The sequence below is a fragment of the Colletotrichum tamarilloi genome (genome assembly GCF_030869305.1).
Source record: "Colletotrichum tamarilloi strain Tom-12 chromosome Unknown Scaffold_13.1, whole genome shotgun sequence".
Classification (NCBI taxonomy): domain Eukaryota; kingdom Fungi; phylum Ascomycota; class Sordariomycetes; order Glomerellales; family Glomerellaceae; genus Colletotrichum; species Colletotrichum tamarilloi.
This window is the reverse complement of record NW_026849396.1, coordinates 598,140-617,997: the sequence shown is the minus strand read 5'-3', so window position 1 is coordinate 617,997 and position 19,858 is coordinate 598,140. Positions and strand designations below refer to the sequence as shown.

The 19,858-nt window shown below is 53.0% G+C and overlaps 4 protein-coding genes across 4 annotated transcripts; 1 reads left to right on the top strand and 3 right to left on the bottom strand.

Annotated features, from left to right (window-relative positions):
- Window positions 1–52: 52 nt before the first annotated feature.
- On the bottom strand, window positions 53–1,200 carry CTAM01_05317 (uncharacterized protein; the record flags this gene model as incomplete). The annotated part of the gene is made up of 8 exons (XM_060521347.1): window positions 53–136; window positions 191–256; window positions 319–339; window positions 398–525; window positions 579–631; window positions 690–699; window positions 756–960; window positions 1,165–1,200. 8 exons carry the CDS (start codon window positions 1,198–1,200, stop codon window positions 53–55), a joined length of 603 nt encoding a protein of 200 aa, XP_060384153.1.
- A 1,989-nt stretch (window positions 1,201–3,189) lies between these two features.
- Window positions 3,190–4,284, top strand: CTAM01_05316 (uncharacterized protein; the record flags this gene model as incomplete). The annotated part of the gene is made up of 1 exon (XM_060521346.1): window positions 3,190–4,284. One exon carries the CDS (start codon window positions 3,190–3,192, stop codon window positions 4,282–4,284), a length of 1,095 nt encoding a protein of 364 aa, XP_060384152.1.
- Window positions 4,285–5,989: 1,705 nt separating this feature from the next.
- On the bottom strand, window positions 5,990–10,550 carry CTAM01_05315 (ABC transporter; the record flags this gene model as incomplete). Its single annotated transcript, XM_060521345.1, has 3 exons — window positions 5,990–8,294; window positions 8,349–10,075; window positions 10,167–10,550. The coding sequence occupies 3 exons, from the start codon at window positions 10,548–10,550 to the stop codon at window positions 5,990–5,992; spliced, it is 4,416 nt and encodes a 1,471-aa protein (XP_060384151.1).
- Window positions 10,551–15,913: 5,363 nt separating this feature from the next.
- Window positions 15,914–17,973, bottom strand: CTAM01_05314 (INO80 chromatin remodeling complex Ies1; the record flags this gene model as incomplete). The annotated part of the gene is made up of 2 exons (XM_060521344.1): window positions 15,914–17,445; window positions 17,499–17,973. The coding sequence occupies 2 exons, from the start codon at window positions 17,971–17,973 to the stop codon at window positions 15,914–15,916; spliced, it is 2,007 nt and encodes a 668-aa protein (XP_060384150.1).
- Window positions 17,974–19,858: the final 1,885 nt, after the last annotated feature.

Here is a 19,858-nt window from a genome sequence, read left to right as displayed (position 1 = left end):
TCCCGCGCTGTTGGAGTGACCGTGATATCCCTCCTACATCGTTGATCCAAGCTTAAATCGGGGCATCGGGCAATCTCTCGATGGTGTACTTTCCGCGTCCACACTTCATGATAGGAACACCGGGTATGCGACGGAGCTAGAGAGATTGATGTTAGCATCTTCGTTGACTTCCGGGCGAGGTTGAACATACCCTGGACACAAGACCCTTATCGTTGGTTGCGACGAGGTACACTCTGTCTTTAGATACCTTGGACACCTATGAAACATTGATCAGTATTTCGATACAATCATCTGATGATGTAGAGTTCGGAGCCTTACGAGGCAGTCATCGGCATACACCTGAGGGAAAACGTAATTAGCAAAGGAAAATCATGATGGGGCTCGCAGTGGACCTTACTCCTTTGTGTGTGCACTTGTGTCGTTCGAAACGGGGGTCGCGCGCTACTCTGAGAGCAAGGCGGAACTTGGGACCAAGCTTTTCCAACTCGGCCATGACACAGTCGGTCACGATGGGGTGGCAGGTAGCTGGCTCGGACGTCAGTTGGTGCCCACAGAATTCGTGCGGTGCCGTAACCTACCGTAGAGACAGTCCATCATGGTTTCTATCACTGGCAACTTCATCTGAACTGTACTAGGAGTAGGTTAGTCGAGGAGGGCGAGAGTTATACGTTCGGGCAGGCTTGTCGTACCGGGAGAAGACTGGAGTACGGTTAACAACTGCGATTCAGAGGTAGGTAGGGGCGACGGGGCCTTACATGAGGTATCGACGAGGACGCCATAGGGAGGCACAAGACTTGAGTTGCTCTCAAAGAACATCTGGGAGGGGACCTGGGGAATCTCTCTGACGATTGTCTCGCCATCCGGACCGCCTCTTTCACGCTTCGCCTTCTGCTCAGCCTCTTCCGCCTTCTTCAGGTTCTCCTTGCGCCGGGCATCGTTCTTGCCGATGACTCGCTTGACCTAGTAGGAACGTACATGGTTAGCAAACTTGTTTGCAAGTGACAGTGTCAGAGAGACGTCAAGCCTCCAACGTTCGGTTGTAGGAATCGCAATCATCGTGAACTTCCGCTCGGTGAACCAGAAAAGTTCTTATCGATAAGGATTCCGATATTTTCTTTGCGATGCGCGCGAGGTTTGGCGCAAAGTAGGGACTGGCGGACGTACTTCACCAAACTTTCTGGTCTTCTTCTGGACACCCATGGTGTCGGTCTCGTGCGGGTAATCGGGTATAGGTCGTCGTCGTAGTCTTCGAGTGGAGGAGTACTGGCGTCTGCGAGGCTGGACAAGGCTGTTGCGTTGACGTTTTCCTGAGTTTAGTCGCCCTGCGTATGTGGCGGGGCCGAGAGCTGGGAAAAAAAGTTTTCGGTGTAGGATGGAGGGTGGTCTCGGTGTCTGGCATACAAGCCCAGGTGAGGACGTTGTCAGTCTGTGCGCTCGGTGAGAACTTTGGGCGAGGCCGCGCAGCGTTTGCGAGCAAGGTGGGTCCTGGGGAGGGTGACCCAGAGCAACCGGAATGAGGGGACAATGAAACTCTCAGGGACCGAGGTGGACAAATGGCAGGGGTCCTCCTCCTCCACGGTTTTCTTCTGTATTTCTATCTGCTCTACCGCTGTCGGGCGTTGGTCTTCTAGCGTTACAATTTCCTTTCCCACCTCAGGAAAAGCAAACAATCGATCAACGGCGCTCAAACGCCGGAGGTAAGGTGGGCGCTGCGCTGGAGTCTGGACTGGTAGTCTGGTGGTGCCTTGCATCAGCACTTCTGTGCACTGCCCTGCGCATGCATAATAGCAGCCCATTATGATCAGAGACGGGTCTGATACCCGCCGCGCCCATTCATGAGCTTGCCTTAGTCTGAAGCATCCGGCATGAATTTCAAACTACTGGAGCACTGGAGGTCTGACGAACGCGAAGACGAAGCGAAGCTGCAAAGATAGGGGACCACCGGGACTCTGGTGGAGAGGAATGGGGCATCATTCGCATTCCACAGCGAGGCTCGCCATCACTTCACGGCCCATTTTTTTCCCAACGAGTTTCGATGATCTTTGGCTAATATTGGGTAAATGGGTGGGCATCTGCCAGGTACGCTTACACGCTTACCCCGGATGGATGGCTCGTGTTGATGATGGTTGCGACCTGCAGCCACTGTAGCGCATGCTGGAAGCCTGGAAATGATGATTAGTGGGATCAACCCTCGCCTGTTGGACACCTCAGTTTTCAATACGAGAGCGTGTGGGCATACGAAAGAAGGCGGAAGCACATCATCATCATGGAGGGCGACTTGTGTACAGTCCAGCAGCATAGTGTGTATAGATGGCACACCGTGTCTGTTTCCCCAGACTTGCGCGTTTCCTGCAGGTCAAAAACCTGGCTTGCATGAGCTGGCAGCACTGTGTCTGCATGTCTCTCTCCCTCTCGCATTCCCAGGAAATGCCGCCCAAATGCACAAAAATAAACAGACCCGACACAGCAGCACGTCAGAACTTTCAGGTGCAGCCATTGGAAATGCGCCGCGCCACAGCCCAGGCCCCAAGGGCAGGGACGAGAACCGCCCAGTCCGCTAACACGAAATGGATGCTGTAGACTGTCGCCTGTTGTGCTTGCTCTCAGCAGGTTCCTCCAGAGCAGGCAAGGACCCTTCCTCCTTTTTTTCCCCAGGCCCGTTCCCTGCTGACCAGGGGCCCGCCTTCGCCATCCATTCCCTTTCTCTTCCCCATCACGCACCCTCATCCCTCCCGTCCCTCTCCTGCTCCCTCCAACCCTTCCTCCCTAACTGACTCCCTCACGACAAACCTCGGAAGCCGCCCACCCAGCAAACGATCAACCGGCACCAGCAATGTTTTAGCCAGCGGGACCTTTCCTTCTTTCATATTGCTTTGCCTGTCCAGTCTGCATCCGCAACTGCCTCGATACTTTCGTTCGATTCTCCCCAATTCATCGCACTCAGCCTGCGCCAGCTGAATGAACCGAACCGCCCCATCCGGAAGGACACCACAACGACGACCCAACCCCGTTTTCTACCCACGGGAACCGACAAAATCGTCGTCGTCGACCTTCTTTCATCGATTCGACAACCGAACAGCATAGAGTGTCTAGACCAGAAGTGACCGACGACTGCATCACCTTGAGTTTGGAGCATCGCATCCCACCGTAAACACCGGACCCCCTCGGACGTAACTGAATCGACCGACCATGGTTTCGTCACGCCATTCGCTGAAGCGCTCGCTTCTCCTGTCCACCTTTGCCGCCTTGTCTCTCTTCTCTGCCACGGGTCTCGCGCAAGATAGTAGCAGTGGAGGAAATGCCCAGACCAGTGCTTCGCAGGCAGCTTCTACAGACGATGCCACCACCTCGGCTGCGCAGCCTTCGCGCACCAACGCGGCAACCGCCGTCATCACCAACACCGGCGCCGTTGCCACAACGGAAGCGAGCATCAGTGCCCCTAGAATCACCGGCACCTCCGATTCCACTGGCGATGTCCTCACGGGTCTACCGTCCCTTACAAACCAGCCCATTGTGACGACATACCCGCCGGCCAGTGTACCCCCCACCAACAACGCTCCTTATATGCACCGCTCGAGTGCTCCTCAAGGAACCGTCTTCATTGCCGTGGGCTCCATTCTTGGTGCCTTTGGCCTCGGCATTCTGATCTGGCGCGGCATCATCGCTTGTCTGCTGCACCGCTCCGTTGCCCGCGCTGCCAATGCTCAGTATGTCGCCAACGACAAGCAGAGCTTCCCTGCCCCTCCAGCGCAATTCTACAAGTATACCGACCGCGAATCCACTCCTTCTCTCGTTCCCAATGGAGGACGTGGTGTGCGTAGAACGCAGCGCGGCCCCATCCCCTCTGCGACGCCGAGCCAGTCGAACCTCTTCTTCTCGCCCACCGCAGCTGGCGGCGGCAATAGCAACAACAATAACAATAACTCGGCCACCAACCGTGACTCTCGTTTCCTTCCTTCTGGATTCTACGCCGCTGCCACCTCGTCTCCCAGTCCTGCTCACGGTCACTCAATAAGTTTGACGAACCTCCGCCCCGAATCCCGAGGCCAGTATGGAAGCCGCAACAACTTGAGGGAATCTACGCCTCCGGAATCCCCTTCGTACGGCGCAAGGCGCGACTTTAGCACCAGCTCGGTCAACTTGTCTGCGGCGCCTGGGAACGGACAAAGAGCTCCCAGTGCTTACCTCGAGGATCTCTTGGACGAGAATCCCAATGCCTTCCCGCCAAGCCAGATGCGCCCCGGATCTCGAAATGCCAACAACTCTCCCGGTGGTCGATTCTAAAAAGAGAGGTCCTTTTCTATTTGGTTACATTCCATCTATGCATCAAAAACAGTTTCATTACGTCATGAAAAAAAATGGCGAGACGTCACGGCTTGGGGTTTTTTGAATGGTACATTCATGGCGTTTAGGGGTATCATCAAGTTGCATCACTGGTTTGGAATACTGTTTTTAATCATCATCCAGTGAGGCCGGGCACTTTTTTCGGTACCGGTCTTTCAGCAAGTTTGAGGTGGAGCGCGGGTCAAAAGGCAAAGGCGGCTCCCTTTTCAACAGGGCTGCTGCGCAAGGGTGGTTGTCTAGTTGTATTTTGGCCCTGTACACCACGACAGGCGTGACGGAGCATTAGACTGGGAGTCTTGGTGACGACGATCCGCCGGTGGCATTTTGTCTTCGCTTCTACATCGCTCGCTGGTACATATTCTTTCAATGAGCAGAAATACTCGAAAATATCTTGAGACAATATCATGTGATGTTTACTAACCATCAAGCTGTAGTTCTTTGTACATGTCGTCACGACAACCGCTGACAATATGCTTCTGCATGGAAAACCTTATGTACGGATTACGTCTGAAGTGTACTCGTCCGGATAGAGATAAAGCTGGTCCGATGTCGTCAGCCCATTTGACTTTTCTCGGCAATCATCCCAATCTATTAAACTTTTTTGACACAACGTGGGCAAGGGGGGGAAGCTTTCCGTGGAAAAAGGAAACATGAGCCTCCTATTTTATACTTCGGATTCGGAGCTGCTACACTATGTAAATGGAACCGAGCGGACCGATAGCAACGTCGCATGTACGGATGGTATGTCCATCGCCCGAGGTTGTCTGGTTAAACGTGCCCCGTGGTAGGGGGGAGGAGATGCATCTTTACTACTTTTTCTTCGTTTCCTTCTTTGATGAATACTGGATATACGGAATGTATCCGCGAATATCTGGTATCTCGAAATCAACCGAGATTTCGCTTCCCAAGCTATCGAGGCCGAGCTGTCGAGACGCATACGACATATCTCAACCCCCAAGGTTTCTACCACCATCACGAGACTAAGAACATCGCTCACCCATTTATTCCTTGAAGTATCAAAACTTCTTTTCCACATCCTCGCTTGAAACAGCTGCGAACCGCAACCAAGCGTACGGCGTACCAGGGTGCATCTACCCGTCGTGAACCCACCGGATCTTGTCACACCCTTTCCAGCGCCATGTATCACGATTCGTCTAACCCCCCTTCCGTGCGACCTAGATCCGGGGGAAGACGAACGCTGTAGATTCGTGACAGAGAGAGACATTTTCGGTTCTTTGCTTCCTTGGTCTCACGATCTCTTGGCTGTCCAAGGCTTGCGGGCGCCTGGTGGGGTTGTGCTAACGAAGAGCAGCAGCAGAGACGACTGGATCACGGGTGGTACAGGTATGATGAGGGCTTCGGCATCACGTTCTATGCGAAACGTCGGTGTGCGGTTTCTTCTTTCTTAACATTTTTTGGTTTCTTTTCTATTTTGTATGACACGCCCTCTATTTACTGCAAGACATGCTCGATGCTTCTGGTATATGGAGGGCCGGGTATGAAAATTACTTGTCCCAGACGCTATTGTCCCTACGATTTCCTTGCCTTCTCTTTCTTGAGGGACCATGTTTGTTCTTCCTGAATATACTGCATTTTATGTTATCCCCTTACATTCACTTATACCACCAGCTCATGATGTCCCCGACTAACTCGATCTGCCAGCTTGGATCTCCAGAGGAGCAGTACCTTCGCTCGCGCCGCGGATATCCTCTAGTCTGATGCCACTGCGGTCACACATGCTCCTGAAGATACCGCCCTCCCGCTGCCACAGCGCAAGAGGTGTATCCAGCTCCGCGATACGGCCGGCGTCCATGACGCAGATGCGGTCGTAGCCGATGATGGTGCGCAGACGATGGGCAATGCACAACAGCGTCCTGCCCCTGAAGCTCGTGGCAATCGTGTTCTGGATCTTGTCGTCCGTTTCCATATCAACAGAGGACGTCGCCTCGTCACAGACAATGATGCGGCTGCCGCGGACGAGAGCACGCGCCAGGGCCATGAGCTGGCGCTGTCCGAGGGAGAAGTTGAGACCATCCTCTTCGACGACGGAGTCGAGGTGGATGCTTGACGACTCCTTGGACCTTGGATCCTCGAGGTTCGCGTCTGCTGGAACGAGATCAGCCTGTCGCAGGGCGGACCACAGTTCCAGATCCGTGTGCTCGTTGAATGGGTCGAGGTTGGAGCGGACTGTGCCCCTGAAAAGCGTCGGGTCTTGTGGAATGATTGCCAGGCGGGATCGCAGGTCATGGAGACCAATTGTCGAAATGTCGACACCGTCAATTGTGATGTGTCCACCCGACAGCTCGACGAGACGGAAGAGAGTCGACATGATGGACGACTTGCCCGCACCCGTTCTACCGACGATACCGATACGCTCGCCGCCTTGCACGTGCATGGAAAGACCGGATAGCACAAGAGGCAAGTTGGCGCGGTAGCGCATCTCCACGTTGTCAAAGACGATCTCACCCTTCTCAGGCCACTCTGGTCGAACTTCGATGGTGTGCAAGGGCGCCTCTTCCTCCAGTTGAGTGCCGTAGTACTGGATTCGCTCCACGGCGTTCATGCCGTTCTCAACTTCTGCGAGTTGACGGACGGTAAACTGGATCATCTGCACGATACCGAGAATGTAGCTGAGTACCAGCCCACCAATGCTCGGCGGCACGCTGAATCGCGAGGTCACGACGAGAATGCCGACGGTGAAGACAAGAAGGTTACCAATCAGATCGAGACGAGTCGACAGCCAACGCTGGTTCGAGAATGTAAGGTAGTACGCAGCGTTCATCTCGTCAATGGACTTTCGCAAGTCAGCAATGAAATGCGTCTTGAGGCCATACGCTCGAATGCTGGCAACACCGCTCAATCCTTCACCAAACTTTGCGAAGACAGTAGATCGAAGAACCGACTCGAAACGCTTGACCTCGCGTGCCGATGCGCGGTAGTAAGAGGAAGCGAGGATGAAGAACACAAACAGTGGTCCGAGGGCGATGGCGAAGTAATGGAAAAAGGCGATGATGAGGGCAAAGACGGATAAGATCATGGCCAACGTGAAGAAGTACATTCTCATGGCATCCGTCAAGTTGTTGTCCATCACATCCACGTCTCTTGAGAAGCGATTGGTGATTCGGCCAAGGGGTGTGGTGTCGAAGAAGGACATTGGCGCACGGAGAACCCGTGTCACTGCCTGCCTCAGCATGACCTTGCTAGACTTGGTGCCGAGGATGGACAGAAGTAGCGAGAAAACGAACATGAGGATCGCTTGGAGGGCACCCAGACCGGCGTATATACCGATGTACTGCCCGTCAGACAGCGGATAACGCTTACTTGTCCAGTATGAAAGCCAGAGACTGGTCATAATGTTCGCTCCTTGGGAGAGAATGAGGAGGAAGATCAAAAAGGGTGCGTTGAAGATGGAACCGGAGGCGCGGATGAAGTCTCCGTACACCTTCCAGGGGACGCTTGCCACAGCGCGCTCTTCTTGTTGCATGAGTGCAGCCCCCTTCTTGTTCTTCTTCTTGTCGCCTTGGGGCGCTTCAGCCAGGTTGGTTGGTGCTGTCTCGTCTTCCTTCTCTTCCTGTGCAGTTGTCTCCAAGAGTTGTTGGAAGCCACGGTGGTCTCTCATCAAGTTGTCAAAGGTGTCGACGGCTTGAATCTTGCCGCCCTCCATCCAAATGACTCTGTCACATCTGTTCAGAACCCAAAGCTGATGAGTTGCTAGGATCCTACATTTGCCCTTCAAGAGGCCGAGGATGGCATTGTCGAAGATGTGCCGTCCCACGTGAGCGTCAACAGCGCTTAAAGGGTCGTCCATGAGCACGATGTCGGAGTCAAAGTAGATGGCCCTAGCAATGTTGAGACGCTGCTTCTGCCCTCCCGAGATTGTGATTCCTCGTTCGCCAATCTCTGTCAAATCTCCGTTCGGAAGCATGGCAAGATCGGGCCGCAGAGCACAACTAGAGCCAGGTCAGTCCGATTCTTGGCAAGGAAACTACCATGGTGTTACTTACGCGTTGATGACTTCTTGGTACCATGCTCGGTCCATATCCTTGCCGAAGAGGATGTTGTCACGGACCGTGGCATTTTGGATCCATGCATATTGTGGGCAAAATGCTCGGGAAGCACCGAGCACAACTTCGCCAGATGTTTTTCTCATGTCACCTGCGAGCGCGGCCAGCAGCGAAGTCTTGCCGCTCCCGACTGTTCCAATGACTGCGACTAGCTCATCTCTCTTGATCTCAAAGTTGATGTCTTGCAGCTTAAAAGGTTCGCGTTCCTCCTCGACAAGCGTGCTGGCACCATCTCCCGTGCTATCGCCAGACGAGGCAAGTGGCTCGTCAGGCTTGGAGATGTTCTTTGCGGGTGCAGGCGTTTGAGTCGCAACCTTCTTGCCACCCTTTGCGGCGCCACCTACAGTCTTTTCAGACTCCTGCGTTGCAGTTCGCTCCCAGGTGAAGCTGGCATTTGTCATCTCCAATGCATTCTCTCCCTCTGGCTTGAAAACCACATCTTCCTCTTGCTCCTCCGCCAGCAAAAACTCTTGGATACGCTTCAGCGATGACCAGGCATCGACGACTTGACCAAGGACCAGGGGCAGCAAGTTGAGGGGGATCCGAAGACCATTGAACAAGGCCAACGAGGAGAAGACCTCGGCGGGGTTCAAAGTGTTGTTTGTCTTTGCATACGTGACGAAGGAGAGCATGGAGGCGAAAATGGGAAGCGATAGACTGACGGCGTTGATGGCATTACGGATTGCCAGTAAGATCTGGATAGCGTGAATTTCTCGTTTTCGGATTTCCTTGAGACGGTCAAGGAACGCGGTCTCCCATCCAAAGTACTTGACGAAACGGACCGACTGCAGAATCTCCTGGGTCAAGCTGACTCTCTGATCCGTAACCTTGTTAATGGACTTTCTTCTTTTGAACAAGCTTCTGATGGCTCTTGTCAATAGTGGAATGCCAGCAACCAAAAGGGCGAATCCGGCAAGTGCACTATAACTCAAGTTGATGAGCAGAACGACCAGCGTGATGATGCAGGAGATGGGTGCAGTCCAGGTCAAGTGGAAGAGAGCCGAAGCTTGGTCGATACGATATGTATCAACGCTCATGAGGTTGACAATTCGACCGTTGCCCCATCCTGTGCCATCTCCAGAGACACCTGGCCCTTTGGTTTCTCCCTTTTTCGCATTCTTCTTGGCCTTCTTCTTGCCTTTCTCGTCAACTGGCGGGGCGTTGGCGGCAGCGGCGGCGGTTGCATCTTTAAGGCCACCAGCTTTGGCACGCCCTGATAGAGACATGGCCTTTTCGAAGATTACGCTGATGAGCACAGCTCTTGACTGGCCACCAATCATCATGCCGCGGTAGATGAAATGGTTCGTGCCCAAACTCTGGAGAATCTGCATGATGGTGACACCGATCACCAAGCCGATTCCCCTGCCAATCGCAGGCGGTGGCAAGCCCTGCTGCGAAGCTGCGTAGGCATCGTTCGCAAACTGGATGAGATAGCGTAGGGTGAAAGGCGACATAACCTGGAAGACGGTGGACGCGAGCTGAAGCATACCACCAAGCCAAAATTCGAAGAAGTACGTCTCATGCAATGCCCACAATAAGGGGTATCTGCCTCCCTTATCAATGTGTTTCTTGAAAGAAGCTTTCAACTTGTCTGTCATGACATCTGTGGCCCTGTCTGGATTGACAGCCCAAATATCATTTGGTTCAAGCTGCCGCTTGTACCCAGCCTGGAATTCAAGTCAGTCTACATTTGCCCTGAGTTATGCTTGGCTTGTAAACGCCCAAGCCTTCTAATTAGGCCAGCGCAGTTTCACTTACACTCATCAAAGGAGCCATCCATTGGAAAGTCAAAAGGCTGAGGAAGCCGGCTTTGTACTCTCGGGAGACGATCTTCTCGTCGGGTACCGGAGGGATGCCGCCCCATTTCAGTGGATTTGGCGTCTTGTACCATGGTTTGCTTTCTGGCAATCGCTGGGCTGCAGTTGTTGTGGCGACGCTGGTATCGGTGGCATGGCTCTTGGTCGCCCTCAGCTCTGGTCTAATATTCTTCTCATCAAAGTCTGAGTTTTCATCCTTCTCATCCACCTTGTCGATGTCGATGGCGAATGTGGCATCCTCTGGCTCCCTGGGCGTGACGGGCTCAACAGCAGCGGCTTGTGGGTCGGGAGCTGTGATGTTGGTTTTCTCGTCCTTGTCTGCCATTCTCTGGCGAAAGACTCAAGCGAGTCTGAATACGATATTGACTTTCAGATCGGGCAGCTGGGCCCAAACGTCGTCTCAATCTTGGCGGCAGCAGTGGATCTGGCTACAACTTCAAGCGCAACGGAGGCAATATAGATTCTGGGCCAAGTTGCCATGCACTCGCTGCGTTGACGGGGATAGATGTTTATGTCCGTCACTTGGGCACAAGCTAGCTCATTACGGGGTGACTAGATGTGCGTACCCTAGACCCGCTTACAAACAGTGAAGGAAAGCTGTCGAAATCCGTTCGAATTGGTGACGAAGTCCGAAGGGTTTGGCACAAGGCGCTTCGTCAGGTTCCGCGAGGGGAGAAGAGAACAGAGGAAAAGAGGCCGGGGAATGCAAAAGGAAGAATGGGTCAGAGATGGTCAGCAACGCGTTCCCTCCAAAAGGGAGAAAAAGTGCGTGTAATGATAAAGTACTACCGACAGATTGATGTGGACAAAACGGGACAGCCTGCAGTAGAGCACACACAGATGGATTAGATTGTCCGGGCCAGGGAGACGGGATTTTCTAAGTTGCTATACTCCCCGAAGGGAATTTCTAACAACCGGATAGTGGAGGTGGATGTGCTGGGCCATTTTGACCATGGGTACTCTGTAGTCTGTACCACTCAGAACAAAGGACATTCGTCCCTGCAACAGGTAGGGAGTACTGGCGCAGCAGAGGGGAAAGCAAGCAGCAGTCCACCTCAGTTGCGACTGCTCGATATACACAGTACATGGGGGCAAACACCAAAGGCTCAAGGGGAAGTTGGGGTGCGGCGTGCCAGGTGGACTTGGTTCCGGTGGGAAAGAAAGTGCAACGGCACGCAGCACGAAACGGGACAGGATGGGACAGGAGGAGACAGGGATGCTACGATATGACTAGCACGAGGCAAGAAGGTGGCCAGTCCCGGCAAGCGCAACTGCGCAAGTGACTTCACTCCCATCTTCATTCGATGCAGACAAGCAGGCACCTTTGGTTTCTAAGCGGCCATTTTTTTAGCCGATGCAGTTGTCTCTTGGACAGGTGGGCAGGGCCGGACTGGCAACGGCTCGGCAAGACGACAGACAAAAAGGTGAGCTACCCGAGCTACCTTAGCTCCAAGGTGCTGTTCGGTGCTGACAACTCAGTCTTAAGCTTAACCAACAAAAGCTCTGCCAACCATTGCTTCTTACCTACGTTTACGTTTGCGAATATGCATCCACAGTCTCTCTTCGCCCAGAATCTCCAAAGACTGCATCACAATGCTACATAATTCTAGGCCCTCTAGTTTGAACATTCCAACCTTCCACTACGCCGCGTGTGCGTTTCGATCTCTCCTGCTCGCTGCCGTGACATTGGCAAGTCGAAACCAAACCCGGCGAGGTAGCTGACAAAGCCGCGTGGTATTCCGAAGCTACGCCTCGAAACCGTCTACTGTTTCGACCAATGTTCAGCCAGCTTTTATCAATCTGCGATTGGTTTCTCAACGTGGTTTGTCATGTCCGACATGCTTCCTATTGCGGAAATCCTCGTATTGTTCGGAGACCGGCAGAGAATCAGCACCTGTGGGCTCGTCTATCAGACGAACGCTCAACTCTGCACCATCTGAAAATTGTCCATGAAGAATGGCCAACTCCGTCCCAACAGTGAGCATCCGACTCACGACTCAAGACAATCGAAAGTGCAGGTAGACTTGCAAAACGTTCCAGAGAATTTGTGGTCCTCTCCACACAGAACGTTTGTTGTCTTCTCGAATGATGGCTGCGAAGAGAGAATTCGTCGCAGTTTAGACCCGCTGATGCCAGGTATCCCGGGCACCAAAGACGAACCCTTCAAGAAGCCTGGTGTTGATAGCGGTCCAAGCTGGCCTCGAAAAGACCAGCACCAGGGTGGACGCTTGCCGGCCGCCTGCACCCAGCGCCCATCCCTGGAGCCAACCACCCTCGTGGAAAGATCGTTGGCACACACACATCCGCTGCAGTGGATGGGTCCATGATTCATCAAACGACCCTGTAGTCGCCGGGGGACTCAAGAGAGGAAGAAAAAAAAAACCGCACAGGATGCATCCGAAGCCAGCCTCTTCACTGGCCGCGTGGTCTGCGCCAACCGATAATCGAGACGAGTCTTGCCAAGCCGCGTAAGACTATCCAGTCTCGACAGCCATCCGAAGTTGTCACATCATAGTCGAGGCAAGGTTTCTCTTGCGTTCGTTCTTCTGATGGATCATAGACCTGCGAATAAGCTACTCTTGGCAACAATCGATGAACCTTAACCCCTCGTCCTCGTCCAAAACTTTCCGTTACGTCTGCGAGAAAAAAGAAGAGCAGCAGAGGACGTGACTCCACACCACCTCAGTCTGTACCCGTTCGGATAGACGACTCAATTCTCCCCGTCATCTTGGCACAACAGCCAGGTAGGTACCATATCTTTGGCCGAACCGGTCCCGAGAGAATTGGGTACAGGCGGACTTAGTCGGCAAGGACTTAAGCCCCAGAACGGCCCATGCCACCCTCGTCTTTCTTAGGCTTCCTAGCTTCTCAACAGCCTGGCAAGCAAGCCCGCCTGCTCTGAATACGCGTAATACGTACTTACATATGGACTTCACCAACTCCGATACCTTACCACTCTACCGTCATACATTTCTGGTATGTTGATAAGACAACCAGGCAACGTGGGTTTATCTTGACACAAGCTTCAAGCCTGAACGTTTCAGGACCAAATTCTCTTTTACAATGTAAGTCTCACAGAATTGCAGATGGGAGAGAGATTGGGCAGTATGCAAAAGGACATCCGAGGGCGGCGGGGAGGATTCGGCTGCCCGTCACCATCGGCTCCACCCCCTCGGAGCCGGCCCCGCTGCCAGCCAACCGAACTTCCAAGACTGACCAGCCTAAACAAGTAAAAAGATGCTCAAGACTTCCAGGTGGACAGACCACTCGTTCTCGGTTCTGAAGTGCGTTACTACCTACCCGTAGTCTTTGGAGGAATGCAGGCCTTTTGCAGCGTGGCTGTGTCACACGACTACAGACGGGCACGAAAGCCACAATGAATCGAGATGAGTTCTGGAAAGTGACATTGTCAGATCAACACTTTTTGTCTTTGACAAGGCAACCAAAGTCTTGATCTTGAACCCACTGGGCCGAGGTGCTTACATCGACTGCGCGGCGTAATTATTGTCTTTCTTACTTCTTCATTTGCGACTCCGCAGCTGCTTTGTCCCGATCTGACACATAGTCGCGGAGTTTCCCTCGTAACGATCCCGCGCGCGTTGTTGGTTGCAGAGTTACACTTCGCGTGAATGTAGTTGTATTTATAAGCAGGCGCGCGCAGGTAGGTTAGTAGGTACATGAACATCCGCTTCAACCATCCACACCCATTCAGGTGCGGCTGCTAGGCAGTCAACCCGGCCAAGCGTATTGTCCACGTAGCTCAAGTACTGCCTACCGGTAGGTAACCAACCGTTCGGACATGTTGATCCATCGGCCGATCTGAGTCAAAGGTCTAATGCTTAGTTTCCTTCTCTTCCGGCGCATCCAGTGACTCTGTCAATCGTTGATTCGGTGGTAGGACCTGAAGTTGCGGTGTGGCAGGCATCGGCATCTACCTACCTACCTAACTGCTACTTGCACTCTACGCTGTGAGCCTGGAGAGCTGCCTTGTCTATGTTGACTGCCCCAACAGCCTCACAGAATGAGGCCCAGTGCTCGGTCGACTGCTGAGAGCGAACCCAGGTGCTCGCGTAGGTCTGCTCCACAAACGAAGCAGGGCTAGAGGTCGTCTGCAGTATGGGACATCGGGTTCAGGAAGGAGGGTCCAGAGGTATTAGTCCAAGAAAGCCGTTGAGTTCTCCAGTCAGTCGTAGAGCGATACACCTGCAGCGACGAGATGTAATGAGACGACTTGACGCAACTAATCATCAACCGAAATACAATACCGAAATGAAATAAGACGAAGTGCCAGGTAGAATGAGTTGTTGTTCTTTCTCCTGCCGCTGCACCATATGCATCCTCGAAGGCCATCAGAGTAATCAATACTTTTTCTCTGTCCGGAAGACCACGCGTTGCCATGTACAATTTGAAATGGGTATAGAGAAGGATATACCTAATTTCCCCTTGGTATCAAACCAGTCAAGGAATCCAACAATCGATCCTCTCTTCTCCAGTACTACACCTCATGCCGGCGGTATCTATAGAAAAGTATCAAATATAGTTGCTTTTCGGCGGGGACGGAGATCGGGTAGATGAGAATCTTAATTTTGAGCCTCTCGTCTGGGGAAGTAATCACGCAAGCACGCTGCAGAGTTGCGACATCAAGTCCCTTCCCCGGACAATGAAAGTCAAGCATACCTAATCATAGCTCTTTACGAGGACATATCCATTTGTGTACATTTTATCATCTAGAGTGCTCTACTAATCTGAAGACTTGCACAGCTCTCGATTTGATAAAATCAGAGACCATCACCCTCACTCTGGTGAAACCAACATTTGGGAACGAGGTGTGGACTGTAAAGATAAGAGTCTCTACGGCATGATGGATCCATCTTGATTCCGCGCGACTGTACTTCATGACCCGACGTAAACGAAGTGATCAACTTTCTTCAGCGAGAGGACGTTGAAAAGAAGTCGCCAAAGAGTATCCTGTTTAGACGAGTAAAGAAGATGACATCTAACCGCAGTCTGCTGCTACACTGCCCTCCGTCACAGTGGTGTCGTCAACCCCAAAGCACGCCTTCGAATCTCGAACAAGTCGGAGCCCCCTACACTCGTCGAACAACTTCAATTGTTTCTCTTGGAAATATGTTCAAGGCTAGTCAATTACTACCCCGAGGACAATCATAATCAATGGCGTCTGCCTCAACCTCTCGCCTTCAAAAATGCCGTCTCAACTACAGCACGCAGGCAGCATGGGGTCATGAAGAATGATTTATGACGTCTATTGTAACTTACTTGCGCGCCATACTGCGGCACGACGGGAACGAAGCTGAGGAAAAAGGAGACTAGCAAGACAAAATAAAGAAAGCCCGTACAAAAAAGCCACAGGGAAACCACCCCAGACACGCCCTATAAGAAGCCTCCTACTCGAGCGTCTTGAAATGTTTCCCACCGCCCCTCCTTCCCATTGCCATCGCGCCCAATTTTTGGTGTATTTGTTCCATCGTTCCAGCTAGTATACAACTCCTACGCCCACAAGTCTAAGAAACGACCAACTAAAAATGAAAGAAGATCAATACAGCCCCCGTCTTACGGCCGTCGCCCGACGACGACGGTGGCTACAGAGGTTCATCAACCTGTGCGCCGCCGTCCGCTACGGCGTTGGCCATCCGAGCGGGGTGACGGAGCCGTCTTTCGGGACGGTTTCTACTCGTCGTCGGAGGCGGAGTCCTCTGCATCATCAGCCGCAAGGCCGAGAAGGGACCTATCCATATCGTCAAGCTCTTCGTCGTCGTCGGGCGCAGCCGTCTTGTCCGCATCGTCGACATCGTCCATGGTCATATCTCCCATCGTGATGTCGCCGAGAGTCTCGTCACCGTCGACATCGCCATTCATCCGAGATTGTGATCCATCTGCAGCTTCCGAGGCCCTTTGTGTGTCTAGATCCATGGTCATGTCGCCAGCTTCACCGTGACCGTTCGTCTCGCCATCGGCCTTCTTCCGCTTCCTAGGAGGAATAACACCAAGGGGTTCCCCTTGGTGAGCAGACCAGCGAGCCAGCCGTCGTGATGTGCGTCTGAACGCTGCAGCGTAGGCGCTTGCCTCTTCACCAAAATCGTCGTTCTCTGTAGTTAAGAGCACTAGCCCACCAAAACCCTTTTGACGAAAGGCGCCGACGGTCTTATCGCCGGAAGAAGCCAACTGTCGCTGTGGGCCATCTTCGCCCTCGCTGTCATCAAACGGATTCGGCATCTGCTGGATACGCTTGTAGGCTCGGTATACCGCGCCATCCTGTCGTCTAAACTTCCTGGCCTTGTGGTGTTGTCTCCTTATGCCACGGTCGAGGATGTATTCGACTCTCTGATTTCGGTTCCTCTCCACCGCAATTTGATGCGCTGTGGGAGGTCGGGGCTTTCTTGCAACAATGCCCTCCGCTGAACCGTGGGCTGGACCGGCTGGCGATGAGGCTTCGAAAATTTGGTACTTCAAAGGTGCTCCGCCACGTCGGACCGAACCCCCAAGACCCCGTCCTAGTGCTTTCGGCGGTGGTGTCGAGCGGGTGCTATCCATATCGGACTCGTGTTTCGAAGGGCGGATACGGGGTAAGATGGCAGGCCCATCCTCGGCCATTACACGAGAAGTCCTTGAACCTCGCTTCGTCTGGCTGTCGACGAGGTAGGCCTGGTCCGCCTCCAGAATCTTTGCACGCATCTTCTGCTTCTCCTCGCCAAACTTGATTTCCACCTCTTCATCAACGTTCTCGAGAGCCTCTTCTTCAGGGGTCATATCTTCTAATTCGGGTACGCCCTGGTTGGCCACATCGACACCATAGTCCACACCGGGGCCAAATGGGTTTTCGTCGCAGCCCTCCTCCGTAAAGTCAGACTCTAGGTAGAACCACATGATCCAGAGGAATGCCTTGGCGCGTGACTTGCTGGAGAAATTGGTCTTCATGACCAGGTCGTGGAATTCTCGTCCGGGCGGGAAGTGCAACTCGGCGATCTTGGAAGCCGACTGGCAGATGACGAACAAGAGGTTGACAGGGTTTGTCCGGGGAACTTCCTGAGCCTTGATCTTATTAAGACTCGAAGGCTCTTCGCGGTCCTCAGCACCACCCTTTAGGATAGATTTCAATCTCGGAGCATCCTGGAGTTGCTTGTATGCATGCGCGTCTTGGTGCGCCTGGAGCGAGGGAATGGCATGGTAGGTTCGCAGCTGGGCTCGCATCTCTGGGAAGACTGCACGCATGTTAGCATATATCTAGAGACGCTGATAGTGAAGATGGACTGACAATTGAGCGTTGTATTCATTCTGCCAATGTTGACCAGCAGACAGACCATGGCCATGCCTTTTGCTGCGGCTCGATCGGTAAGGAGTTTGTCGCGAAGGACCTTGCTGGTCTTGCTGCTACGAGACATTGTGTCGATGTAGAGATCGGCAAAGTTCTGGCGAGGCTTCTCGGGCTCGTACGAGTTGGTGAAGACTGTTGTCTCGTCATCGAAGATGGCTTTCAGAAAGTCGTATTGAATATCTTTGCGCCACAGCGGCTCGCCGTCTTCTTTTTTCAGGTGTCGGATCTTTCCCGTGACCGCTCCGGCCGATTCCTTTGCTGCGTTCTTGCCCTTGCCACGGCCCGTGGTCTTCTCGCCCGGCTCGGGGGTTCCGTCCATCATGCGGGTATCGTCATCTTCGGTCATCGCTTGCGAGAGGAAAGATTTGCCCTCATCGCCGCGCGCCGGAGACGTAGGCGCCTCTGCGTCTGACATTGTGCCGCCCGCAGTAGAATCGGGAGAAGCGGGCGACGTGGAAGGAAGGCGCAACGTTGGTCAAACGGCACTGTCGATTGATTCAAGGAAGACTCGGATGGCTTGCGATCATGGATGCAGTGTCGTTGAGCTCATAACACGAATGCGGAACGGGGTGCGGCCGCCGCGACTATCGCGATTGTCTAACTGGTAGCTGTCTGAATTAAGGGATGGGTGGTTGTTGGAAAAGTGATGGTTTGTAAAATTAGGTGAAGGGGGAGGAATTGATTGATGGATGGGCATAAGTACCATGTAACGGGCTGAATTGGATTGGACTTTGTCCACCGCCCAGACCAGCTGCTGATGCTGAGATCCCGCCAACTATCACTGGAAAGCGAGGCACGGAGCCCACTTCAGAGCTCACGATTTGGGGGAGCGCGTCAGGCTGACCCCAACCACTAAAATTCCAGGCTCGCCCGCGGCCCCTACCTATGGTCTGTACGTACCTACCTTTGGGGCCACAGCCTGACGTCGAGGCCAGGTATCTCCGGATAGAACTCCACTAACTGTTCGTCACAGGCCACAACTCACATGACACTCTAAATAGCTGGCCGTCGATTGACAAACAGCGAACAAAGTCGTTTTTCTTTATTTATATATAAATAGAGAAATTCTGCCGTAGTTGATGCTGGTGGGATTTCATGAACCTGTATCAACTTCCCTCTTCTGAGACCTCGTTCTACCGTTTGCAGTGGATACCATACTTTGAGCCTGTTGATCATTTGTGATGGTCTCGCTGACCCAGCGAACTGGACGTGACACAGTCTGGGAGGGAACGTAGTTAGCCAGACAATCGACCAGAGTCTTCGGGGTTGAAGAATCTGAGGCAAGAGGAACTGTCCTCTCACGAGGACGGTAGGCTGCGAGTTGCTTGGCTTCACTGCAGATCATCAGTAGGGGTGCTCCCACCATCCTTGACTACAAGCATCACGAATCACTTCAAGCATGCTATGCTGCGCTTCTATGTGGTTTTATCAGAATCTGTTTTTATTGGGACTTCTCAGTCCAGACTGGCTGTCTACCAGGGGATGGCCTTGCACGGCCGCCTCGCCCCGAACCCAAGACCGAAGTCTCTGATGCCTCCAGCCCCCCGCAATTCCTTTTCCATTGCAGGAGCTTGAAGACCATGTCCATGTTGTGGCCATTATCGATTAAGAGCAAGAACTTTTGTATCCCCTCCCTGTGAATCCCTAATCTGTGCCTGGGAGGGCCACTGGTTCCCGCTCTCAAAACGTCTTGTGATTATCCGTTCTGTCGACCGTCCATCCGAACCTTCCATTACCAGTCCAGTCTATTTCCGCCGCCTTGTCCTCAATATCGCTGCCCTGCCCTGTTTGCCCCGGAGGCAGACCTGCAGCGTCGATGATGACCAGACGACCGAGAAAATCCACTTTTGTCTATTGTATGCACGGCGAGATGCATGACCCTTCTATCATCGAAAAGCGTCGAATATGCCCTTCGGGGGAAAACGCTGGTAGAAAAGCAGAAACATGATCGTCGTAATGCGTAGGCAGATCCAGGATCCGTGTCGTGTATCCGTAGATCCGGCCACGCTGCAGCACATCGCATGTGTTGTCATGCAGCTCTGCCGATTCTCAAAGCTTTTCCCAATGTCGATCTAAGGGTATCATGGAGTTTCGGTCCAGCAAAATCAAAGAAATGCTCTCTATCGATGCCGATGCCTGTCCGAACACCCGATGATGCTTCTCGTTGGAGTTTGAGAGGCACAACCGTTGGCTCTCGGGGTCATGTCGCCGTGTCGAAAAAAAGAAGTCGAAATGCAGAAAAAAGCGTGACGATGAATGCGTACCATGTCGACCCATGCGCGCAAACCCAAAGGAAAAAA